The sequence below is a fragment of the Ovis aries genome, chromosome 4, assembly GCF_016772045.2.
Source record: "Ovis aries strain OAR_USU_Benz2616 breed Rambouillet chromosome 4, ARS-UI_Ramb_v3.0, whole genome shotgun sequence".
NCBI lineage: Eukaryota > Metazoa > Chordata > Mammalia > Artiodactyla > Bovidae > Ovis > Ovis aries.
Window position 1 is genome coordinate 46395731 of NC_056057.1, and position 25678 is coordinate 46421408.

At 37.5% G+C, this 25678-nt stretch overlaps 1 protein-coding gene across 2 annotated transcripts in view; it reads right to left on the reverse strand.

Annotated features, from left to right (window-relative positions):
- The window catches only part of RELN (reelin), a 536122-nt gene that overhangs the window by 237932 nt on the left and 272512 nt on the right, over positions 1-25678 (reverse strand). For both annotated transcript variants that reach the window (XM_004007831.5, NM_001306121.1), the window contains 1 exon segment: positions 23301-23352. In XM_004007831.5, the coding sequence (XP_004007880.2) occupies positions 23301-23352 (52 nt within the window).

A 25678-nucleotide genomic window follows, 5' to 3' on the forward strand; every position in this document is an offset into this window, starting at 1 on the left:
GTGGATATCTGGTCATTGTTTTTCACGATTATTTTCAGTATTGGATATATGAAAACCAAAGACAGTTTTAAACTCTGATAAGAATTTGTTTTAACATGTTTAATGAATTCTTATAATAAAACACACTCCCCAAAACAGCCATGAAACATAAGCCAGAAGTTTACTGGAACTCAGTAGCAGGGTTTTTATACTATATTAAAAACAAATGAACCAAACGAAAAAGAAATAGCATATTTTATGTTTAACTTTCCCCCATCTGTTAGAGGAACCGTGGTTTTAGCAAACGGCATCTGTTGATGGTTTTTATATTTGTAGTACTCAAGAGTTCCAAGCTTTAATCAGACTCATTTATTTTATTTCAGTGGTGTTTAGTACAATACCAGTTAGTTTGCCATCGCCAAGGCTGGCAGTGAGCTAAAAAGGCCAAACAGCAGTTTTCCTAGATTTATTCTCACAGCTAGAATGTCGATGAAAAAAGGCGACTGAAAAGAAAGCTACACAGTAACCTTGAGCTCAAACAGAAACCTACTTTATGCTGTTTGATCATTTAAGTTCTACCTTTCTTAAGCAGCTGCTTAAAATAAATATCAAACTGTGGGGCTGGAAATGGAAATGGCCAGGATTATGTGAGACAAACTTCAACACAAACACGTATGAGGTCTGGCAGACAATTTGTTTTTCAAAAGGCAGTTCACACTAGCCTAAAGAATGTAAATGGTATTTATGTGCTCCTTTCTGTTTTATACATGGTTAAGTACTAAAAAAGCAAGTGCCTGAGGTGAATCCCCAAAATGGAAAGGCGAGAACAAATGAAAACCAAAAATGTTCCTTACAGTGGATATTGTTTACAAATTGAAAAAGAAAAGGAAAGCTGATAAACATTAAAATAAAAAATGTGTTCAATTATGACCCTGATAACCAATATGACCCCTCTCCTATTTTCTTATGTTATCATCTCACTGTTGGGAGAAAAAGTGTTTACTGTTGTGAGAATAAGCTTATTGTCATTGTCCAGCTGCCAAGTCATGTCCGACTCTGCAACCCCATGGACTATAGCACACCAGGCTTCCCTGTCTTTCACTATGCAAACTACTCCGGCATTCTTGCTGCAAGAATAGTATAAGTTTATGATGCACTCATTAAAAGAAAAGGTACTTGGCAGGTGACTCACTTTTACTTACTTAGTCATTATATTATTTTGTATTTAAAATGTTAATATCTTCTGAACCCATCTCCTCCTCATTATTGTCGATGGATTCTCAGTAGCTCTTGCCAGAACTTTGCAATACTCTCCAGCCTCACATGTCCTCACCCAGCCACACTACTGCCGGTGCTCTTCCCACAAGTGAACTGAATCTTGTTACTCCCTTCTTATAATCCATCAACAATTTCTCAGTCCCTTCAAGATAAAGCAGTACTTCCAGCCCTGGTGACATAAAGGTGCACAGATCCTACAGACTAAAGGTGTACCCTGGAAAACAGAACTAGCCCAGGGTTATCTTTAAAGGGTTCCTACATGAAAAGACAGCTCAAAAGCCACAGGGATTCCAACAGAGGAGTGGATAGCTAGAAGACCAGGACTCAGGTATTAGGTACGAATTGACAGCCAGAAGAGAGGCACTGCCCATGCCATGGGAACTTCCCCTCCTGGAAGAAGCACCACCCAAGAGAATCAGCTGGCTTTGTGTACATGCTTCCCTTTGGGGCCACTCCTATCAAACTACCATCCCAAACGGTGCCAAGCCAATGAATAAATGATTCTCCACTCCCACTATGAATATAGCTGTTCCACATAGACTGGGTGAATTTCTTCTTCAGATAAGCCCTTCTGAACTGCAGCCCCACTGCACATAGACTTGGGTCAGTAGAGTAAGATCTGTCCTTGCCCAGATTGAAAATGGTTGCTTGACTCTGTCTGCAATGAGGAGAGGAAAGAGTTAATTAACATCCATGTGCCCAGGTGCCTAAAGCCATCCCCAACTCCCTGCTCCCAGATGCAGTGGTGCAGAGGTATCACATACCTCAAAACACCTCTAATGCAGTGAGGAGACAATAATAAGCAGGTGCCACCTGCAACAGGTACTTCTTTCTTTCCCCTCTTAAATCAAAGATCTTTAACTGCCAAAGCTGATATTTAAAACTAGAAAGGAAAAACAACTCAAATGGAGAATGAAAAATATCCTCTCATGTACAGGTTCATTTTCTCTCCTTTGGATCACTTCTGATGTACTTGCTATCCTTCATTCTAAAGTAGCAATTTTGCAAAGATTTGAAGAATTGCTGAAGATAGGAAGATAACTTAGAACTATGGTTATAAAAGTATGGTCTGAGAACCATCAATGGACTTAAATGGGTCTGAAAATGCAAACTCTTTCTTTGGTTCTTACTGGCAAATGAGGAAATTTCATATATTATCAGTTTTACTTATATCAAGGATATAAGCAGCCTACAAAGTGATGAAGGGTTCCTAAAGTATGGTATTCATAAATAAAATTGATGAACTTCTAGAACTCACTGGGAACCCTAATCCAACAGTCAAGGAATTCTGGTTTCCATGTAGAGGTACACACACCAGGATTGGGGAGGACAGGATATTTATGTTAAAGGTACCTCATGAGTGTTATTTCCAGTTGGTCTTGGTTGGCAATTCTTGATTTAAAGTTGACAGATAAATTGATAAATTATAAAGTAAATCTACGTTTACTTATTATAACTGTCATTTGCATTACTATGGGTTATTTAGTCAATCCCATAGTACATAATGATAGATAATTTTTTCAGCAACATTTCTGAACTAATATTGGCTTAAAGTTTATCCTATACTTAAGACATATATGTACTGCAATATAACAAGCCATCTCTACACCTTTGCTAAAGCAAATACCTACATAATGCCTTGAAACTATCTTGCAACAAAACCACCTTTCATTGATGATGTCCTGAATTTGTGCTATTGAATTTGTGGCTAGAATTTGTGCCATTTTAATAATTTGCTCTGCATTATCAAATTATGTATAAAAATACTGTTTTAACAATTTTTTTGGAATTTTAACATAAAATCATATATCTGTGTTCATTCTTATTAGATTCCATTTCCCTCTCCAGGGGATCTTCCCAACCCAGGGATCAAACCCAGGTCTCCCACATTGCAGGCAGACGCTTTACCATCTGAGCCACTATATAGGGAAGTACTATATATATAGTTAAGAAAAATAGATACCACAGAGTAATACCCTCATCTTTTCAATCACTCTACCAGTGTACTCTGCCTTCCTCTTGTTATAATGGATGAAGTGCTCTGTTCTAAAGAATGGTGAAGCTTTTCATGTGGTCTAGATTCCATCTCCAATGGCTCTTTAAGAATTCCCCTCTCTTTCTCTTGTATCATCAACTTCTTCCAATAAGTTTCCTGGATCATTCCTATCGTCATACAAACATAGAAACATACAAAGTATCTCCCATCTTAATTTCTTTTATTGATGTCACACTTGTATCTTCTGTTCTTTCCAATCCTATTTTTGTCCCACTTATAGGAAAACTTCTCAAAAGGGCTGTCCAGTGATTGTCTCCACTACATCATAGCCTATCTTCTGTCCCTTCCTCCATTCAGACTTCTACACTCAAGCACCACCCTGAAACTACTCTTGGTTATGTGGCTGGGGACTCCATGTTGCCAAATCAACAGATCATTTCCCCATGTTCAGGGTACTAGACTTCTCATCAGGATTTGTCACAGCCCATCCTTTCCCCTTAATTGGATAACTTCTATCTTCCACTACCTTCTTGATCTTTGTCTTGCTTCACTGGCTGTTACTTCTCATTCTCCATTGTTGCCCTTTTCGTTCTTGATCTCAAATTGTTTTGGTGGCTTTCTCTTCTCTCTACATTGCTTCTTTTTACTTCGAGTCTTTAAATAATACCTACAACAAACATCTGTATGCAGGTCAAGAAGCAACAGTTAGAACCGGACACAGAACAATGGACTGGTTTCCAAATTGGGAAAGGAGTATGTCAAGGATCGTCACTCTGCTTATTTAACTTTATACTCAGACTACATCATGCGAAATGCTGAGCTGGATGAAGCACAAGCTGGAATCAACACTGCTGAGAGAAATGTCAGTAACCTCAGGTATGCAGATACCACCATCCTTATGGCAGAAAACAACGAAGAACTTAAGAGCCTCTTGATGAAAGTGAAAGAGGAGAGTGAAAAAGTTGGCTTAAAACTCAACATTCAGAAAACTAAGATCATGGCATCCAGTCCCATCACTTCATGGCAAATAGATGGGGAAACAATGAAAACAGTGACAGACTTTATTTTCTTGGGCTCCAAAATCACTGCAGTGACTGCAGCCATGGAATTAAAAGACACTTGCTCCTTGAAAGAAAAGTTATGACCAACCTAGACAGCAAATTAAAAAGCAGAGACATTACTTTGCCAACAAAGGTCCATCTAGTCAAAGCCATGGTTTTTCAGTAGTCATGTATGGATGTGAAAGTTGGACCATAAAGAAAGCTGAGCACTGAAGAATTGGTGCTTTTGAACTGTGGTGTTAGAGAAGACTCCTGAGAGTCCCTTGGACTGCTAGGAGATCAAACCAGTTAATCCTAAAGGAAATCAGTCCTGAATATTTATTGGAAGGAATGATGCTGAAACTGAAACTCCAATACTGTGGCCACCTGATGCAAAGAACTGACTCATTGGAAAAGACCCTGATGCTGAGAAAGATTGAAGGCAGGAGGAGAAGGAGATAACAGAGGATAAGATGGTTGGATGGCATCACCAACTTGATGGAAATGAGTTTGAGCAAGCTCTGGGAGTTGGTGACGGATAGGGAAACCTGGCGTGCTACAGTCCATGGGGTTGCAAAGAGTCAGACATGACTGAGTGACTGAACTGAACTGATATTTCAGTTAAATGAGATAAATGAGATCCACATTTATAGATCCAACTGCTACTTACCATCCCAAAAGGACATCTCAGGTTTATTAAGTCAAAATCAGAAGAACTCGTTTTTCACCTTACAAATATTCAGTATACTTTGCATTTCAAATGACACCACTCCAGATGCTCGAAGAAACTAACAAAACACTAGATGTCATCTTTGATTCCTCCCTTTCTCCTTCACTTCCCACTTCCAATCCATTAGCCTGGGAGTTCTGACTCCAAAATACTGCTCAGCTTCTATTCTCCACTAGTGCTACCACCTTAGTCAAGTCAGGGTCATGTCTTGCTGGTCTTCTTGCTCCCCTTTTTATCCTCCTGTAATTAATTCATCCTCCACATGGCAGTTATAGGCCTTTCAAAAACAAAAGAGTCTTTTAAAATGTTTTAGTGATTAGGCCAACCTGGCTTAAAACTCTCTCAAGGTTTCTCAGTCCACTAGGAACAAAAGGATGAGCTCATTGCAATGATACATTAAATCCTTCATGATCTTAGAACATCCCTTGTACCACTCTTCTTTTCACATACTTTGTTTCAGCCACTTTGGACTTTCTCCTCCCTAGGCACTCCATCTCAGGCCTTCTATGCGCCTAGTCTCTGCCTGCAATTACACTGATGATGTCAATATCCTCACACTCTATTCTTTCCTCATTCCATTCATGTCCTATCCCACAGACTCTCCCTTGGTTTGTTCCTCTTCTTTCTCATGGATCTGTACAAATATCACCTCCTTAAAGAAATCTTCCTTGATCATTCAATCTAAAGAAGTTCACCCTGTCCAATCATACTGCATCTTATCACTCCATTTTATGAGTGTATAAATTTATCTCATCTATTTACTTGATTATTTGCTCACTGTCCATCTCCTGTTAGAATGCAAGCTCCATCAAAGCAGTGTCTGTCTTGTTTACTACTTGTGTCCCGAGTACCCAGAAGAGTCATGGTACACAACAGAAATCAGCTCTGGCTGGACCGTGAATGAGTTTGCTGTAATTTGCTTATTTGAGATTATCTATTTTTTGTTTTTACTGAGATATATTTATACTAGAAAGGGGGAACTATAACCATGGATGGATGGGACTTAAAGATTTTCAACTTTTCTCAATTGGGTCAAAAGTGAAAAAACATTTGAGAGCTGTGCTTTAGAATATTTGTACTACATGTATCCTTACCCAAGATTCATTTTGGTACTGTCATATAGTCAATGGGGCAATAATTCTCCCACATTAACTAGAAATTGCCCTAAAATGACTTAGATGGTTACACAATCCAGTTTGCCTTTAGAATAAAAATATCAGAGACAGATTACATGAGTAATTATGATACACTTTTATCAGCTAGATAAAGTAATATGAAGAATAATGATAGCCAGATGAATTATTTTACTTATTAGTAAAGTCTTATTGTAATGGCCCAGTATAATTAAAAATAAACAGTTTGCAAAGTCATACAAAGTACTCATAAGCCACACCAAATATCACCCCCAAGGCACATGTTCTGACCTCTCCATCAGGAATCATTTTCTAGTACATTAAGAAAAAAGTTTCTCAAATGTAATATCTTCTTAATTGTAAGACATTATTTTGTCCTTTCAAGTTGATTTGTTTCTGTTTGAATGTTTAACTAGATTAACACATTGTTCTAAGGGAGAAAACCCACTTTTATGTCTAGGAAGAAACCTAATAAAACTGTAACTTTATAGAAAAATATTACTCTAAATTGTAATGCTATAATTGATGATAGGTGTATCTTATCATCATATAATCTTAACATTATATAGCCTTATGTGCATCTCAGTCCCTCAGTCGTGTCTGACTGTGACCCTCACAGACTGTAGCCTGCCAGGTCCTTCTGTCTATGTGATTTTCCAGGCAAGAATACTGTAATGGGTTGCCATTTTGTCCTCCAGGGGTCACACAGTCTTAAACAGATGAGGGAATTCTATATATTAATAAATTCAATGCTTGTTAGTATTACTGATAATTCTATATAATTTTTAAACTTCATTTTTTAGAGTGAGATTCCCTCTGATACATTATCTTCCAGAGAGAAAGTATGTATAGAGGTTAGGAGAGTGGATGGTGAGGGCACGCTGTTAGGTTTGTAATCTGGGATTTGACACTTTTTAGCTATGTGAATGGAGAAGGCAATGGCACCCCACTCCAGTACTCTTGCTTGGAAAATCCCATGGATGGAGGAGCCTGGTAGGCTGCAGTCCATTGGGTCGCTAAGAGTTGGACACGACTGAGCGACTTCACTTTCACTTTTCACTTTCATGCATGGGAGAAGAAAATGGCAACCCACTCTAGTGTTCTTGCCTGGAGAATCCCAGGGATGGGGGAGCCTGGTGCGCTGCCATCTATGGGGTCACACATAGTCAGACACGACTGAAGAAGCAACAGCAGCAGCAGCAGCAGCAGCAGCAGCAGCAGCAGCAGCAGCAGCAGCAGCAGCAGCAGCAGCAGCAGCAGCAGCTATGTGAATCTTGAGCAAGTCACTAATCTTTACTGTGTCCAGTCTCTACATTTGTAAAATGTGAATAATAATAGCAATCTCTTCATAGAACTGTTGTGAAGATTAAGGCATTAACACATGAAAAGTGCTGAGAAAACAACTCCGGTCTACACTAAGAAATTTCAGGTATGATTCAGTATTTTTGTTTCATTTCATAAATCCATTTATCCCAGAAAAAGGAGAAAATATTTTTGTTCATGGGCCAAATACTAAGCTGAATCACTACTTATCAAAGAATTTAAGGCATGTTAAGGCATATATTCCCTCTTCAATATATTCTTTCATCTGGGGCTATTTCCCAGCTCTTTAATGGAAATGCTGTAAGTGCAATGTGGAAATGAAAACTGAGAACCAAAAGAGTTATCTTCCTGTTTGTTAGCATCACTGGTAAATGTATTAGAGGGGAAGAAAGGCAACTACTTGATAAGAAAAAGAAGGTGCTCTGGGAATAAGATAGCAAGACATAACAGTATAAGGAGACATCCTTCATAGGTCTTTAGAATTGATAGAGTTGAAATCTGAGTTTGCAGTGCCTAACATCCAGATAAAACAGACAATCTGACCAGTTAAAGTTTTAGCAGCATCCACAGAGGAAAGAAAAAATTCCAATAATTCAAGAGAACTATTATAGTTGCTTTGAGCAGTTAGGTACTACTCTGCATGCTCATTTTACAGGTAAGGAAATTGAGGCAAAGAGAAGCTAAGCAATTTCTCAAGGCCCAAATGGGATTCAGAATTGGGCAGACCAGAATCCATGCCTTCAACCGCTTCACTATACTCCTTCCGGTGCACAAAGCACACTTGAGAAAACAAACAAATACTGCTTGATTTTCACATGGTCAGAACATGTGGGGACACGCTTCTGTGCTTCTGCTTCTACTCTGGCTCCTGCTTTGAGCCATATGTCTCTGTTTTTGGTAAAACCTAAAGGACTGAACCACCTCTAGTCTCCATATCAGGTCCACTTGGAAATCACTTTCTCTGCAGGTTCCCTGCCCATTCTTCTCCTTCCCCTGCCCCCACAGTCAGTCACCCAAAGCTGCATACCCTCCTGCAGATTTACTGAATCTATGCCTTTATTTTACCTTCACCATTACCTCCTTAAACCATCTCTCACACAGATCAGTGTGGTAACATACTATCTGAGTGCTCAGAACAAACACAAAAGGTATTGCACTGATAATTTCTTTGGTCATTTGCTTTAAAAATCCATAGAAAGTTATTTAAAAGAGATTTAAAAGAAAATATTTGTATTCCAAAGAAGTAATATTCTAACATTTCCCAACTCAGAAAACTTTAATTATGTGAAAAGCATTAATCTGATACAATATTACAACCAGGATTAAATTTAAAATAATAGTGTAATCCACATTTGTATCCTAAATAACGAATTCCATAATAGTTTATAAATCTGTTTCTGAAATAATTATTTTACTATAAGGAAACAATAAATATTTACAAATGTAAAACAGTGCCTAGTACTTGTTATTTAAAAATAAAGAAAGAAGAAGAGTGGCAAAACTTATTTCTATAAAGTTGTTTCCTTTACTGTTACTGTTAGAGAGATTCATCACTATGGTTGTAAGAAACATTTTTAGTAATCTGTTTGATCTTTGAACCACTTTACTCATTATAAAACTGCAACTAAAGTTGGTATCAATTTTTACTCCAGGGCTCTATTTAAATAGTACCATCCCTACTATAATTTACAAAACAATAGATAAGCAACTTCTCACTTTTGTTATAGGGAGTCAGGTCAAGATGATCAATCTAGCAATCAACCAACCAATGAGTCAACCAATTATTAAGAATACTTCTGTCTGAGGTACATGCGAACTTAAAAGCCTAGTTATTTTCTCATGATTCAGTCCCACTTCTATTGACTTTGGTTGTCATTCAGGAAAAGCCAGGATATGTATAACCTTTGAGTAGCCTTCCCCACTTAAGCAGTAAAATATCATTCAGAACTGACGTTTACATAAGGCGTGTGGCTACCCGTTGGCAGTCCACATGGCTCTTCTGTTGGCTATTCTTTCTGCCAGGTTATCACTTCTACACAATTTAAGCCTCTGATCAATGGTTACATCCTCCAACAAAATGTGACCCCTCATGTGCTGACCCTGATTAATTTTCTTCATGCATTCAGTACTCCCTGACATTTATTTGTTTGATATTCATCAGCATGTCAGCCTGACCAGGGCAAAGATTTTCTTTTACGAATCCTGTCTCCCCAGTGCCTTAAGAGGTGCTTCACATAGAAGAGGAGCTCAGAGAACAGTTGTTGAATGAATGAAATTGAGGAAGCAGTTGTCAGTTAAACTCTAAGAAGAGAATTTTTTTGGAAATGCAACGATATCATTATTATTACTATTGTTACTACTGGCTCTTTTGCAGCACTTCTTTTCAGCAGGATAAGGATATGGAGGTGATTTATATCCTGTGTCCACCAGCAGAGTGTGTCACTCTTCTGGAAAGAGCCAGAAGGGGCAGCACATTCGATCACTCATGCTGAGAATTGCTTGGGTAACAACATTACATGGTTTGGCCGATGTCGCTTTTCTGTTCCTCCACCTAATATCTTCCCCTGCTAGCAAAACAAGCTATAAGTATAAACTAGCTATGATTGGTTGAATAAAGGTATAGCAACTACTTTGATATTTCTTGTAGGGGCCCCCTGAACTAAAACAGGCAACATCATAACCATATTTTTAGATAAAATGTATTCCTGGTTAACTCATAGTTCATTCTTTTCACCCAGTTCTAGGATTAAGGGTCACAGTAGGAAGACATTAAAGAGATCATGAAGATGAACATTCTTGCTTTATAAACAAGTTGTCAGGGGCTAACTAAGGCTCCACCAACCAAGTTTACGTGGCAAATTCAGTTGGCAGAGAAGTGACTATATGGCCTAACTCCCAATCCAGTGCTCTTTTCCCTTCCCCATTTACAGCAACAGCAAAACTTGTCATATGCAGAGGTAATTTTAGAATATGCACCCAAAAGTAAAAAGGAAAAAAGTATTTCAGGTAGTTAACAAAAATGCTGGATTTTCTTATGTTTGTGGTATTGCCAGTTTCTAAAGATTTGTAATGTGTTGTGATTTCTTTTCTCATTTTAAATAAACATTTACATTTTTGCCTGATTTTGAATGTTCAATTTTGTATTCTTTTCCTTAATGACACTCTAGCCTTCAACCAACTGTGTAAGCTTCAAATGTGGACCCACAAAACCTGATTCCACTCCTGTACAGAGCATGCCCTGCAGTATGTTCCTTAATTTCACAAATGTCTTAACTCACACGGGGTACCAAGCTCCAGATTACATGTTCACTTTCCATTTCGTTTAACATGGCACATTTACACGACAAATGTATTGTAATGTAAGACAATAATAAAGTAAGAATATATGATTCTTGAAACTATTTCTCTTTTTTTTTCAAGCAGATCTGGCTCAATTAAAATATTCTTAAAAGGAAATGATCATATTACAACTGGATGAGGATGGATGAAATGACCTAACTGTATGCTTATATACTTCCCTGGTAGCTCCGATGGTAAAGCGTCGTCTGCCTACAATGCAAGAGACCCCAGTTCAACCCCTGGGTCAGGAATATCTCCTAGAGAAGAAAATGGCAACCCACTCCAGTATTCTTGCCTGGAAAATCCCATGGATGAGGAGCCTGGTAGGCTACATTCCAAGGGGTCGCAAAGAGTGAGTGACTGAGGACTTCATTTCATTTCAATTGTTTGCTTACATAACAAATAAGCCATTCAGTTTTGGACAGTGTTGCAAATGAACCTGAATGAGCCTCAGGAGCTCAACAAAACCTGGTGAGAACCTGCAACTTCTAGGATTTACTAACTAGAGTGCCTGTGCAGTGCTGGCCGAGAGGATCTTAAACGGCTGTTAGAGTTTACAATGCCAAGAATACACAAACACATAAGCAAGTAGCAATTATGTGTTAATCAGTGAAGCCCATATTAAGCACATTGAAAACCTGTTCATTGTTCAGTAGCCCATTAACCATAATATATATGCACAAAGGAGACTGCAAATACCTTCCAGAGCCAGGAAGTTTCCCCAAATTCACACATAAACATTTTCCTTTCTTCCTATTTCTTTTGGGTGGTTGCCATAAAAGTAAAAAAACTTAAAGAATAGCTTGATTTAGTATAAAATCAAAGCCACTTAAAAAATAGAAATATTCATCATTTATTCTATTAAGAATAAGAGTTAATATTCAAGAGTTATTACTCACTTTCTCAAAATAAGTTATATAGATTCACAATTACTTAAGGTAAGATAAACTTTAGGATCCAAATTACTGATTTAACTTACAGATTTCAGAAAGGTAACATGGTAAATACACCACATAGTATGTAAGATCACCAGCAAGTCTGAGGTATTATCCTATAATTAAACATATTAATATTTCTGCACTTAAATATACAAAGATTCATATAAAGTAGTATAAGTAAAGATTATAAATAGCCTTAAATTACTTCAAGTCTTGCTGCCAAATGAATTCAGATCATGTGAGGCTTTGCCATCACATAAATGAAAAAAAAAAAAGTTCTGTGGTTTTTCTGAGTGTTTTTATACTATGGAATTACAGATTAGGGATTGTGAGCCAGTATCTCCTGTAGTCCTCTCTATATCTTTTTACTTTTATAGTAGAAGGATAAATCAATTGGTTTTATTCTCCCAAGACCTGGGTAGCTTTATTTTTATTTGGTTATGCCCTGCTCCACAAAGCCCAGGACTTTTAAAAGTAAATCAGAACAGAAACAATAGAAGGAGCTACTCCCTCTTGGGGGTTTGGTAGTGGTTGCCGGGAGCAGACTCTTTTCCTCAAAGCGCTGCCTGAAAAACAAGCTGCCTTTTTAAATGTGGCAAAGGGCCACAGAAGGAGAGAAGTGATCTTGCAGAATTTATGGATTGGGGAGAAGCACTGCCAGAAATCATGCCTCTAGATAGTGGAGCGGGGCCCATAAATATTGAGGCCTGAGGAGTGTCTGGACAGAACCCTGCTGAGAATTCTTGCAGCCCAAGTGCTGCTGCTGCTATTACTCAAAATTCAGACCTCAGAGACAAGCAGAGTCCTAGAGCTGCGTGTAAACAACAGCATTTGATACAGAAAGATCATAAAGTGACGAAATGGATGTAATCAGACTACTTAAACTCCCTGCTAGGACTGGAGCCAATCTTAGCAGAATCAACACATCCTTTCATCTTTTCAAGGTAGATAAATGGAGGAGAGGGGTATTAACTAGAGCTTGTAGTGAATGGAAAGAGAAAAAGAAATGAATGGGGAACTTTTAGAAAAGCGTTTAAAAGTCAGACACTGTCACTTCCAGGGCATATTACGTTACTGTAGGCTAAGGCATTCAAGAAAGGGACTTGCCTCATTCTATAATGTGAAAAATGTGACAAGCAAGTTGAAGATATTGGTATAATAAGCAGTACTGGCAATTAGCACTTTTTTTTCTTTGCCAAGAGAAACTTTTTTTTTTTTTTTTTGGCTGCATGGCATGTGGGATCTTAGTTCCCCAACCAAGGATCTCCCTGAGGCAGAGATTGAACCTGTGCCCAGTGCATTGGAAGCATGGGGTCTTAACCACTGGACAATCAGGGAAGTCTTCCCTTAAGAGCGATTTTTAAGGATAGTACTATTTACTAGGGAGTAAACACTCACTGTATCCAAAAGAACCAAGAAATACAGTAAACGTTTATTTGCTACCTGGCAATTCTTCAGAGTAATTCTGCTGCAAGCAAGCCAATGGGCCATTATTATACAGATGAACAATATTTCGATATTTTCACAAACTTCTGCTCAAATATTTCATTAGAGGCAGCTGTGAATATTTATTTTCCAGGAACAACAATGATGTAGAACAATAATTACATTATACTTAGGTTTTTATTTCCTTAATTACTGAGTCTCCCAGAAAAATCCTAAGGGCATTACCTCTCCCAGCCCATGGCATCAAAACAATCTGCTTTAAGTAGACCAAAATCTTTGTACTATGGCCAGTCTTAGAAGTACTACCTGATGAATAGGACCTAAACTGTGACTCTTGGTTTTAAGCAGATAATGCTGTAATTTCCAGGATAGCCAGAACTATATACTTCTTAGTCTTCATGTTTCTTTTATTCCTCTCCGTGTAGAAAACCTAAACTATAAGATTATACGTACCTGTTCACGCTGTCTTATAATAATGTGGCACATCTATATAAGTCTGCTGCATTAGTTTATAAATGTTGTAAAAACTGTAATCAAGTTTGTCCTCTAGCAGTGAGTTAGCTTCTCACCTGATACCCTTTGAAGCAAGTTGTTTTTGTTGTTACCTTCCTGGACTGCAGGTATCCACAGAGTACTTGGATGCTGATCTTGGCTGATCACCAGTCTCCCCGGCTCCCCTGAGGCATTCTCACACTGTTGCCCCTATGTCGAATCCTGCCTACACTGCCTGCCAGGCAGTGTTGCTTCAGGCTCTGACAAAATACAGGCTCAGCTCGCCTGGCCTGTGCCTGCACAGAGACAGCAGCTCATGCTTTGTTGAAGCTCACAGACCATAGCTAAAGGGGTGAGTACTAGGCAGGGAAGGGAAAAATGGTTACTGTATCGGATAATGCTTTGTGGCAGCCCAGGCTGGAAGCATCCTGGGGCTTCTCAGTTCCAAATGACAGGGATGGGAATTGTGACTGAAAGGATATTACTTTAATTAAGAATAGTTCCATTCTGTATGAAAGGAAATCCTCAAATTACTCTTGGATCTGTCAAGAGCAAGTAAATTCAATTTTGTTAAAATATGATGACCAAAGTTGACCAAAATCATTATTTTATCAGCAGAAATTGTCAAGTCAGAGAAATCAACATGTCCAAAATCTTCAGCTGCCCCAAAAGATCAATTAAGCATTATCTGAATATGAAAATCTACAATTTAAATCTATACCTTGGTTTTGCCCACCAAGAAATAACTTTTGGTGGAATTCACCATTTTTTCCACTAAAAAAAACCATATATCAAGGACAGTGTTATAAAAAGAACCATTATATGAAAATAAATTTTCAATTTTAAGCAACTACTAAAAACTGATATTAAGGATTAAGAGAGGTCAAAGTACAGTAAAAACTTAAATATTCTACATTCATGCTATACATATGCTAAAATATGTTTTAAAATAAAAAACTTTATTATAAAATGCAGAAAAAGAATCAGGTTTTAAAAGCAACTCTTCTTCCCCTTCTGTTTTATATTAATTTTTAAAATGAGGCTATTAGCAACAGGTTTTGTTTTGACTGACTTTATTAGGAAACAGACTATTTGACCTACAAACCTTTCTCTTTGAATAAATGTGACAGTATGTGATTTATTGTACTTAATATTTTGCTCCTTAGTCACTTCCTTGGCTGAAATTCCCAAATCTCATTAGGTGACTTCTTTCAGTTTATGGCAGATGGACAATGACCACAGGATATAAAATGAACAGCTGTCCTCCTCCCCTTTGTACCTTTCTCTCTTTCAGCCCTATCCCCATTCCCTCACTTCCAAAATATTTGTATATTTTCCTTTTTCCTGCCACTCCTACAAGGGACCAATTCTCTCCTGATTTATGAAACACCATGTCATTTCCAGCCACTTTTGGGTGCTCACCCCTTTACAAATTCCCTCCCAAGTCCAACATAGAGGTTTCATCAGATCCTATGCTGGGAAAAACATAAGGAAGGGAAATGCAAAATGTGTCAGGCTTTGCCAGGTTCCCTGCCGAGCAGCCCTCTCTTCCTTGGGGTGGAGGCCTTAAACCAAGCCCTAGTGTTCAAGTCTGGCTCATTTTCTAGTAGGACTACATCCACCTTTGAGAGCAGGTGTTAAATAACATCCTTCTCCACCCCCAACAATCTGGGAACTCAGCATTACTACCCTTTTGTTGTTTGGGCTTTGACCTTGGTGACAAGGTCTTACAATGCCCTCTACCTCATTTCCCAGAAGCGTACCACCACTTTAACGTTCCCTGTGATGCTGATACTCCGGGGTGGTACTAGATGTGAGTAAAATTATGCCCTAAAAACAAGAGGACACTTGTACACTCCTTAGTCCTCAAGGATCATTTAAGCTGGAAAGGATGAAAGTGGATGTGCACAAATGGCCAGAGTATAAATCAATGCTGAGTGAAATAAGCATCACAAAATAAAATAGAGCAAGTGGGGATTCAGAGATTTCAGAGTGTGGTAATGAGATTTTTTCAAGGAGGAAAGACTATTTATTTAGTCTATACTAATGATCAATTTCTTCTCATCCTATTGTTCAATGTTTTATCCCTTCTAAAGAACAGGCCTCAATAAATATTAGTAAAAATATTTATGAATGAAATATTAATATTTATCTTTTAAGCCTCATCAAGATGAGTGACAATAAATTAAATATTTCAAAAGGGAAGGGGCATAGTATCTTTCAAACTATTTTAATTCAGGTAGAAAAAACTCTTCAGTTATTAGTTCTAATAATGCAGACATAATTAATCTCAATAATCTTTGCCAGAACATTATATTTAGTAGCATCTTATAATATTTCAGAATATTCCCTTTTATTACTTAAGATAGGGCTTAGGAACTTGGGGTGAGGTAGATATGAAAAATATATAAAGTTCATATAAACTGGTCTTTTCTGTTTTTTTTAATTTATTTTTTAATTGAAGGATAATTGCTTTACAGAATTTTGTTGTTTTCTGTCAAATCTCAACATGAATCAGCCATAGGTATACATATATCCCGGAGAAGGCAATGGCACCCCACTCCAGTATTCTTGCCTGGAAAATCCCATGGATGGAGGACTCTGGTAGGCTGCAGTCCATGGGGTTGCTAAGAGTCGTACACGACTGAGTGACATCACTTTCATTTTTCACTTTCATGCACTGGAAAAGAAAATGGCAGCCCACTCCAGTGCTCTTGCCTGGAGAATCCCAGGGATGGCGGAGCCTGGTGGGCTACCATCTATGGGGTCGCAGAGAGTCGGACACAACTGAAGCGACTTAGCAGCAGCAGCAGAAGCATACATATATCCCCTCCCTTTTGAACCTCCCTCTCATCTCCCTCCCCAACCCACATCTCTAGGTTGATACAGAGCCCCTGTTTCAGTTTCCTGAGCCATATAGCAAATTCCTGTTGGCTATCTATTTTATATATGGTAACGGAAGTGTTCATGTTACTCTTTCCATACATCTCACTCTCTCCTCCCCTCTCCCCATGTCCATAAGTCTATTCTCTATCTCTGTTTCTCCACTGCTGCTCTGTAAATAATTCTTCAGTACCATTTTTCTAGATTCCATATATATGTGTTAGAATATGATATTTACCTTTCTCTTTCTGACTTACTTCACTCTGTATCATAGGTTCTAGATTCATCCACCTGATTAGAACTGACTCAAATTTATTCCTTTTTATGGCTGAGTAATATTCCATTGTGTATATATGCACAACTTCTTTATTCATTCATCTGTTGGTGGACATCTAGGTTGCTTCCATGTTCTAGCTATTGTAAATAGTGCTGCAATGAACAATGGAATACATGTGTCTTTCAATTTTGGTTTCCTCAGCGTATATGCCTGGAAGTGGGATTGCTGGGTGACATGGTAGTTTTATTCCTAGTCTTTTAAGGAATCTCCATGCCATCTTCCATGGTGGCTGTATCAATTCATATTCTCTCCAACAGTGCAAGAATGTTCCTTTTTCTCCACACTCTCTCCAGCATTTATTGTTTGTAGACTTTTTGATGGCCATTCTGACTGGTGTGAGGTGAAAACTCACTGTAGTTTTGATCTGCATTTCTCTAATAATGAGCAATGCTGAGCATCTTTTCATGTGTTTGTTAGCCATCTGTATGCCTTATCTAGAGAAATGTCTGTTAAGGTCTTTTCCCCACTTTTTGATTGAGTTGTTTGCTTTTCTGGTATTGAGTTGTATGAGCTGCTTGTATATTTTGGAAATTAAATTTTTGTCAGTTGTTTCATTAGCTATTATTTTCTCCTATTCTGAGGGTTGTCTTTTCACCTTGCTTATACCTGACACGCCTCTTGAGAAACCTGTATGCAGGTCAGGAAGCAACAGTTAGAACTGGACTTGGAACAACAGACTGGTTCCAAATAGAAAAAAGAGTACGTCAAGGCTGTATATTGTCACTCTGCTTATGTAACATATGCAGAGTACATCATGAGAAATGCTGGGGTGGAAGAAGCACAAGTTGGAATCAAGACTGCTGGGAGAAATATCAATAACCTCAGATATGCAGATGACACCACCATTATGGGAGAAAGTGAAGAACTAAAAAGTTTCTTGATGAAAGTGAAGTAGGAGAGTGAAAAAGTTGGTTTAAAGCTCAACATTCAGAAAATGAAGATCATGGCATCTCGTTCCATCACTTCATGGCAAGTAAATGGGGAAACAGTAGCTGACTTTATTTTTGGGGACTCCAAAATCACTGCAGATGGCAACGGCAGCCATGAAATTAGAAGACGCTTACTCCTTGGAAGAAAAGTTATGACCAACTTAGACAGCATATTAAAAAGCAGAGATATTACTTTGCCAACAAAGGTCCATCTAGTCAAGGCTATGGTTTTTCCAGTGGTCATGTATGGATGTGAGAGTTGGACTGTGAAGAAAGCTGAGTGCCAAAGAATTGATGCTTTTGAACTGTGGTGTTGGAGAAGACTCTTGAGAGTCCCTTGGACTGCAAGGAGATCCAGCCAGTCCATCCTAAAGGAGATCAGCCCTGGGTGTTCATTGGAAGGACTGATGCTAAAGCTGAAACTCCAGTACTTTGGCCACCTCATGCGAAGAGTTGACTCATTGGAAAAGACTCTGATGCTGGAAGAGATTGGGGGCAGGAGGAGAAGAGGACGACCCAGGATGAGATGGCTGGATGGCATCACCGACTCAAAGGACATGAGTTTGAGTGAACTCCGGGAGTTGGTGATGGACAGGGACGCCTGGCATGCTGCGATTCATGGGGTCTCAAAGAGTTGGACACAACTGAGTGACTGAACTGAAAGACATTTTCATACCTTAATCTGTAAATATAAAACATTCATGACATAGCGCCTTTACTTTGTTTAAGGTGATTAAAAACAAATGAAAAAGCAGTGAACACACACACATACACACAAACACCTGTGTGTGTGTGTGCATGCTAAGTCACTTCAGTTACGTCCAACTCTTTGCGACCCTATGGACTGTAGCCTGCCAGGCTCCTCTACCGATGGGATTCTTCAGGCAAGAATCCCGGAATGGGTTGCCATGCCCTCCTCCCAGGGATCTTCCCGATTCTGGGAACAGACCTGCAACTCTTGCCTTGTAGGTGGATTCTTTAGCACTGAGCCACCAGTGAAGCCCAAACACATATTTACAAAACTCCATTCCTTTAGGATATTCATAAATAAAACCAAAGAAAAAATGTATCAACTCTATGAATTATGAACAAATAAAAGATTCTAGCTAGCTCATTAATAACAAACTGATTAAACACATGGATATGTATTTTTTGTCTACTGGCTTCATTAAAAGCACAGTTTATTGGTGATTCTCTGTTTTCTTCTGGATTATCTTTTCCATTGATTGAGGTCCTCAGATCACCTCCCCCAAATCTCTTGATGTGAAATGTCTGTATCACATCAATTTAGCACTTGGTTACTAATGTTACAGATGTCTCTGTAATAGTTACTTGTCACTCAGGCAAGAAATATTTATGAGCACCTTCTAATTTTGAGTCCCTAGGGCTGAGAATAACAGGATGGACAAAACAGATACACTTCCCAAGCCAAAAAGTTCTTCATGATGTGTGTTTTTAAAATGCTTAACCTTCAATCCCCACTTAGCCAACAGATTCTATTAATTTGGGAAAAAGAGCTGGGCTAAATTCAACAAGTATATTCTTTGGCAAGCTCGTGTTGAGTAAATCAATGTAGATTTATATTAAGGAAGGGACAAATCCATTCTTAACACAACTGATCTTTCTTAAGAAAGATCACAGATATTAAAAATTAATTTCATTATATTTATTTATTGCTTAAGAGAGAAAGAGGTAAGTTTTCTGACCTCTACTGCCTATTTAAAACTCCCAGCTGATGAACATGAACACTCCAGATGGACAGAACTATATGCTACATTGCTCATAGCCTTCCTTAGCCAGTCTTCCTGCTCCAGGACAGAACTCAATTTCCCATTTTATGTCTTGCTTATGTCACTCTATCTCCTCAACTGGAAAAACTTCCTCCTTTCCAATGACTCATATTATTCACTTTCAGGAACTCTCCTAAGAAGCCTTCCTGAATTGCTCTACTCTGCAGGACCTAACACCACAGGGACCTGTACACGTACATCTATGTTTACAACAATCTAGCAGTTCTCTAGAGGTTGCATGCTCCATATGCATCTAAAGCCTTCTACCATATCACTAAGCACTGTAAAATATTGTTTTCTCATTTTTTTGTCTTTCCATAGTCAACTTTAACCCAGAAAAGCCTAAGGAGACAGCAAATACTCAGTGAAATTCTGTTAAATGAACAATGAATCCAAAGCACTACTAGCACTTCCCCTGGACCCAGGATCCTGCTTGGGAAAACAGAGTTTGGAGGAACCTGTAAAATAATGGTTTGCAAGGGCATCATCTCAAATTTTTCTTCCTGTCTCAGAGGAAATCTAAAGGAAATAGGTAAGTGCCCCTAAGGCTACAACTGTAAATTCCACCAGTTGAATCTAATGAATCAAGTGAGGATTGTAGCAGATCAATGCCTAGCACAGAAATGGATATAAGATCTTTCACTGAAATGGAAAAATGAAAAGTTGTTCTAAGAATACTTTAGGACACCTTTCAAGACAATTTAGCTATTGATAACCCGGTAAATTTCAACTTCAGGACTGTGTTTTCAGCATGCTTTAACTTAAAAATTCATTTGGTGAAGATAGTCTGTAATCTCTGTGTGTGTGTGTGTGCATATTTAGAAAGATACACTGGCATAGCATTGGTGCTAATAATTGACATGGCAAGAGTTTATTAAGACATTCCTTAGTAATTAAAGACAAGGTACTTAGAACTCTCTTGGATAATGTTATGATGTAATTAAAAATGTTTACAAGAGCAATATAAAAATATCAAGGCAATAATTTATTCAGTTGTGGTTGTATAGCCACAATTTATTATTGAGGCCATAAATAATGACAGAATCCCCTAGAAAATGGTCTATATTATATCTGACTCATCACGATATACAATGAAAATTTAACATCCCAGAGGACTTCTTAAGAAGTGACTCTAAATCTGACTGACTATATTTAACCATACTATTAGAACATATTTCCAACTATAGAACATATTTGGAAAGTTTCACAAGACACAAATAAATATAAACGTTGAACTGTGTACATACTGTGTTTTTTATAACACACTTAATAAAAATTTTGAACAGGATATAAATGCAATGCTACTAGGCTGAGGTTGCTACTTTGGTATTTGGTCACTGTGGGGCTTGAAAAACTCAGGATGAATATATACAATTATGATGTATCTATAATTTCTGTGTGTGCCCCAGTCTAGTCTTCATACCATAAATACAAACAGAACAATAGTACTCCAAGTACTCATCATGAGATACACAAAATCATTTCAGAAAAGTTCTGTTTGTTATACCTATTTACCACACAACACCATATATCATACAGCTAATGGTTTGCCACTACACTGCTTCTCAGCCACCTTAATACTTAGTTCTCAAGAATTTTTATCCTCGAAATGCAGTAAGCAAATTCCCTGATGAAGTCACTAAGCAGTAAATTATAATTTATTTAACTAAATATTTTGTCTCATTCCCATACAATGACATGTTAAAATTTCACTTTTGATTCTAAACATACTAAAAAATACTAAAGTGTATCTTTTTAGTTACAAACTTGACATGCTTATCTATCTATTCATCTTTTCGTAACTTCCTGATTCTGTTACTCTTCCAGTCTTCTAGCCTAGGATTCAAATCCATGCTTTTTATAATACAAGCAGCACTCTGGCCTGCTGGGCTATAACCCTCTGACTTGTGGAGAAATCAATGATTCTTGCCAAGTTACATTTTCTGGGTCTAGTCTCAAGCCTTTGGGTATGGTGCTTGTTCTGGGCTTCGGGACTCAGGCACCAAACTCTTTATTCTCTGATAAACATTCCTTTCTCAGCTACTGAAAGGTGAGGAAATGAATCTATGCTGGCTCAAAAGCATACTCCTTACTATTTACAAAAAAAGATCTTTTTTCCCTTGAAGGGGGGATAATTCAATCAGTGCTAGATCTCCGCTACCTTGAATAAAGTTTAAATATAGTAGAATTGTGAGCATATATTTTAAAAGAAGATTCTCTTGTGTTCTTTAAATGCTTAAAGATAATATCTGAAATTAATATATTATTATTAATAAATGCTCAGACTATTGGTAAATAAAAAAATCTAGCTTATATTTTGTAATAGTAGTATAATGAATTTAAAAACATTTGTTCTGGTTAAGAATCTCTAAGTTACACTAGCCTATCATGCTACAATTGAAAAAAATCCTGTTTTAGTAGCACTACAACTTCAAAAAAATGAGCTCTTTTTTCTGATTATAGAAGTATTATATGCTCATTATAGAAAATTTATTATACACTTGCTAATAGATCAAAAAAACCTTCCTACCAAAAACCTTATTATTTTATTTTTTTTGTTAATGCTTTCCTTATGACCATATAAGGACTTCTGAGTAGTTAGTAAATTGTTGGAGGTAATGCTATCAATGTGAGAAGAGAAGAGTCCAAATTGTACATAAGCAGGTTCACATTATAGCTAACAGAAACTGAAAGGGTGCAACCCGAGGGAAAAATGACAACTACATGACTTAAAGAGAATTGCTCTTAGGAAATCAACTACAGTGGGCTGCAAGAGCACTGTTCTGCAATTAGGACTAGAAGTATAGTGAGAGAAACAGTTCTTTCGCTAGTTCTTTCGCTGTCATCCCCAAAGATATGACAGTGAAGATGGTCGAAAGTGGAGGGTGCTATCTCAGAGGCATGGCTGTCAGCAGTCCTCACGTCATGGGGAGAGGCCAGGAGGTGTCCATGTTATAAAACCAAGACCAAAAATTAGCCCCCATCTAGAAGGCAATATCTTTATCTACTTAGAATGTTCCCTTTGGAAACATAAATGTTATTTATTAATATAAAACTTTGAAAATTCAAATGGAAAATAATATAATAGATAGCAAAACTATACCTACTTGTCTAAAAGATAACCTTATTTTATTGAATGCTTTGTGTAGAAATTTTTAGCCCAAATACAAAGCACCTAAAAGAAATATTGTTAGATACAGTCATTTTTAAATTATTGGTATGTGAATTAATTAAATATAGATTACTTATATCATAACATGAAGCCTAAATTGGTTTCTCTCAGCCACAAATAATCTTTTTTTTACTACCATTCAGTAAGAATGCAGGAAATTTAACAGATTTCAATCTTAATCTGAGAAAAACATTATTAGTAAGGTCATTCTGTGTAATATAATATTCCAATACACTCAAAATCCACATGTAACTACCTTTAAAATGTTTTGGATTACCTGGATTGTTTTTACATACCATTCACTGCCAGAGAGAAATGAGAACAGCATTTAAAATTTTTTAAATTTCACTTTAAAAATGTTTTAAATTATTTACTGCAGTGTTAAGACTTACTCTTTTCTAAATCTAAAAGCATTTGGCACCATAATCCTGCTGGAACACAATGATCAAAACAAACATTTCCAAGTTAAATTGCTTAATTGCTAACAACACTTACCAATGGAAAACTGAAGGACAGAAGCTGTTGTTGTATTAAGGCCTGTGGTAATCTAGAAAAAGGAATATACCAAAATCAGACAAGATAGAGAGCAGGAGAAAGAGGGAAAGGATTCAGAAGAAGAGAGAGGGAAAATTAAGAGGATGGAAAGGAGCCATAAACAAAGGTTATATTTATCCAGTGATTAGCTTGTTTCTGTCAATAAGTTTTGTGTTTCTCTGGGAGAGCCTCACTTAGGCACTCCTAGTACATTTCTCAGGGTCTTGTTTAAAACTCTTCTTAGTGTAATTTACCAGGCACTTAACACAGCCCCCTCTACTCACTGCACCCTTCTCTCATTCCTCATCAGTAGGCCTGGGGCCCATAAAAATGTCATTAAAATTGACCAAATAAAAACTGGGACCAAAATTAAAACATATGAGAAGAGTAGGAATATTTTGAAAAGTAAATAAAATTACAACAGGTAAAAGATGCAGAATTTCTTTGGAGGATGATAAAAATGTTCTAAAATTGATTGTGGTAATGGCTGTGTAATTTTGTGATTAAGGTGAAAATCTTGAATTGTATACTTTAAATGAATGAATTGTAGAGTATGAGGATTATTTTTCAATAAAACTGTTACCCCCTCCCCCAAATAAATTATAGGAGTAGAAATACTCTTCTAACACATTGCTATTACTTTCCTTTAGTTTCATGAGAAAGCATGCCTAAATAACTTTCCCCTTTCTGGAAAAGGAATGGTACCTTATTTAATTTTAAATAAATTAAAATTTAAAAAAATATTAATTTTTTTTCATTCATTCATTCTATGGAGCAATTACTTTGACCCATACCAGCTCAAGTATGGTGAGAAATAAGGTTCTCATTTTCTTTCTTTTTTCTTTTGGTTCTCATTTTCAGTGACTCTTGTTGGGTTTCTGATCCCATGAGCTAAGGTATGGGATGCCTCCTATGACTGCACCCAATAAAATAGGAAGTGGATAACTGTGTTTTAAACACGGCAGAAGGAGTAGTCTTCTTAAATGTCATAATAATACTCTTGGACTTTGTGGCCCCCATACAATGGAGTCCACCATGGCAGAAAGGTTGAGAGATACCCAATTCATGAATCACTGTGGGAACTGGTGGACAAACAGTGAATTAGCTTCTTGAAGTGCCAGAATTCAGCTGAAATGTGAATATCAAAAGATCGAATTGTGCTTCCCATTTCTACAACACAATTTGGAAAGTGGTGTTGGAGTGTATGTTTTAATTATGTGGCTTTAAAATTCATGAAGAAACAGAAAAGGTAACAAAGGGGAGGGCAAGAGAGACCTTTTTATAAGTTGTCTAGATATCAATATGGCTATCAGCTCCTAATTTGTTTTTACCCTTGCAAGAATCACTGGTGTCAGGGTATCAGATGAAATTCTCTATTTAAATCTTCCATTATCACAGATTATTTAAGAAAAAACTGGCCCACCATGTCTAGAACTCTGTTTCTTATTCCCTTCCTCACACCAGAGTCATTAGAGAAAAATGCACCAACAGAAATTTCTTTAGATAACAAAAATACTAGCTCTTTTTCAAGATTTCTTTAAAAGAGGTTAGCAGACATTTGGTCCTATCCAAAATGTCCAAAAGACATTTGTCCACTACAAAAAGTCCACAATATTTGGTCGTGTCCTAAACCATTTAATGTAGACCAAACAAGCTCACGTTGTTTGGTCATGATGTTTTGGATAGACCAAATCTCAAGGACCTTTTGGTATCTACCAAATGTTTCACAATAAACTGTGGAAAATTCTGAGAGAGATGGGAATACCAGAACACCTGACCTGCCTCTTGAGAAATCTGTATGCAGGTCAGGAAGCAACAGTTAGAACTGGACATGGAACAACAGACTGGTTCCAAATAGGAAAAGGAGGACATCAAGGCTGTATATTGTCACCCTGCTTATTTAACTTCTATGCAGAGTACATCATGAGAAACGCTGGACTGGAAGAAGCACAAGCTAGAATCAAGATTGCCGGGAAAAATATCAATAACCTCAGATATGCAGATGACACCACTCTTATGGCAGAAAGTGAAGAGGAACTAAAAGCCTCTTGATGAAAGTGAAAGAGGAGAGTGAAAAAGTTGGCTTAAAGCTCAACATTCAGAAAACGAAGATCATGGCATCTGGTCCCATCATGATCCGCTTCATGGGAAATAGATGGGGAAACAGTGGAAACAGTGTCAGACTTTATTTTTTTGGGCTCCAAAATCACTGCAGATGGTGATTGCAGCCGTGAAATTCAAAGACACTTACTCCTTGGAAGAAAAGTTATGAGCAGCCTAGATAGCATATTCAAAAGCAGAGACATTACTTTACCGACTAAGGTCCATCTAGTCAAGGC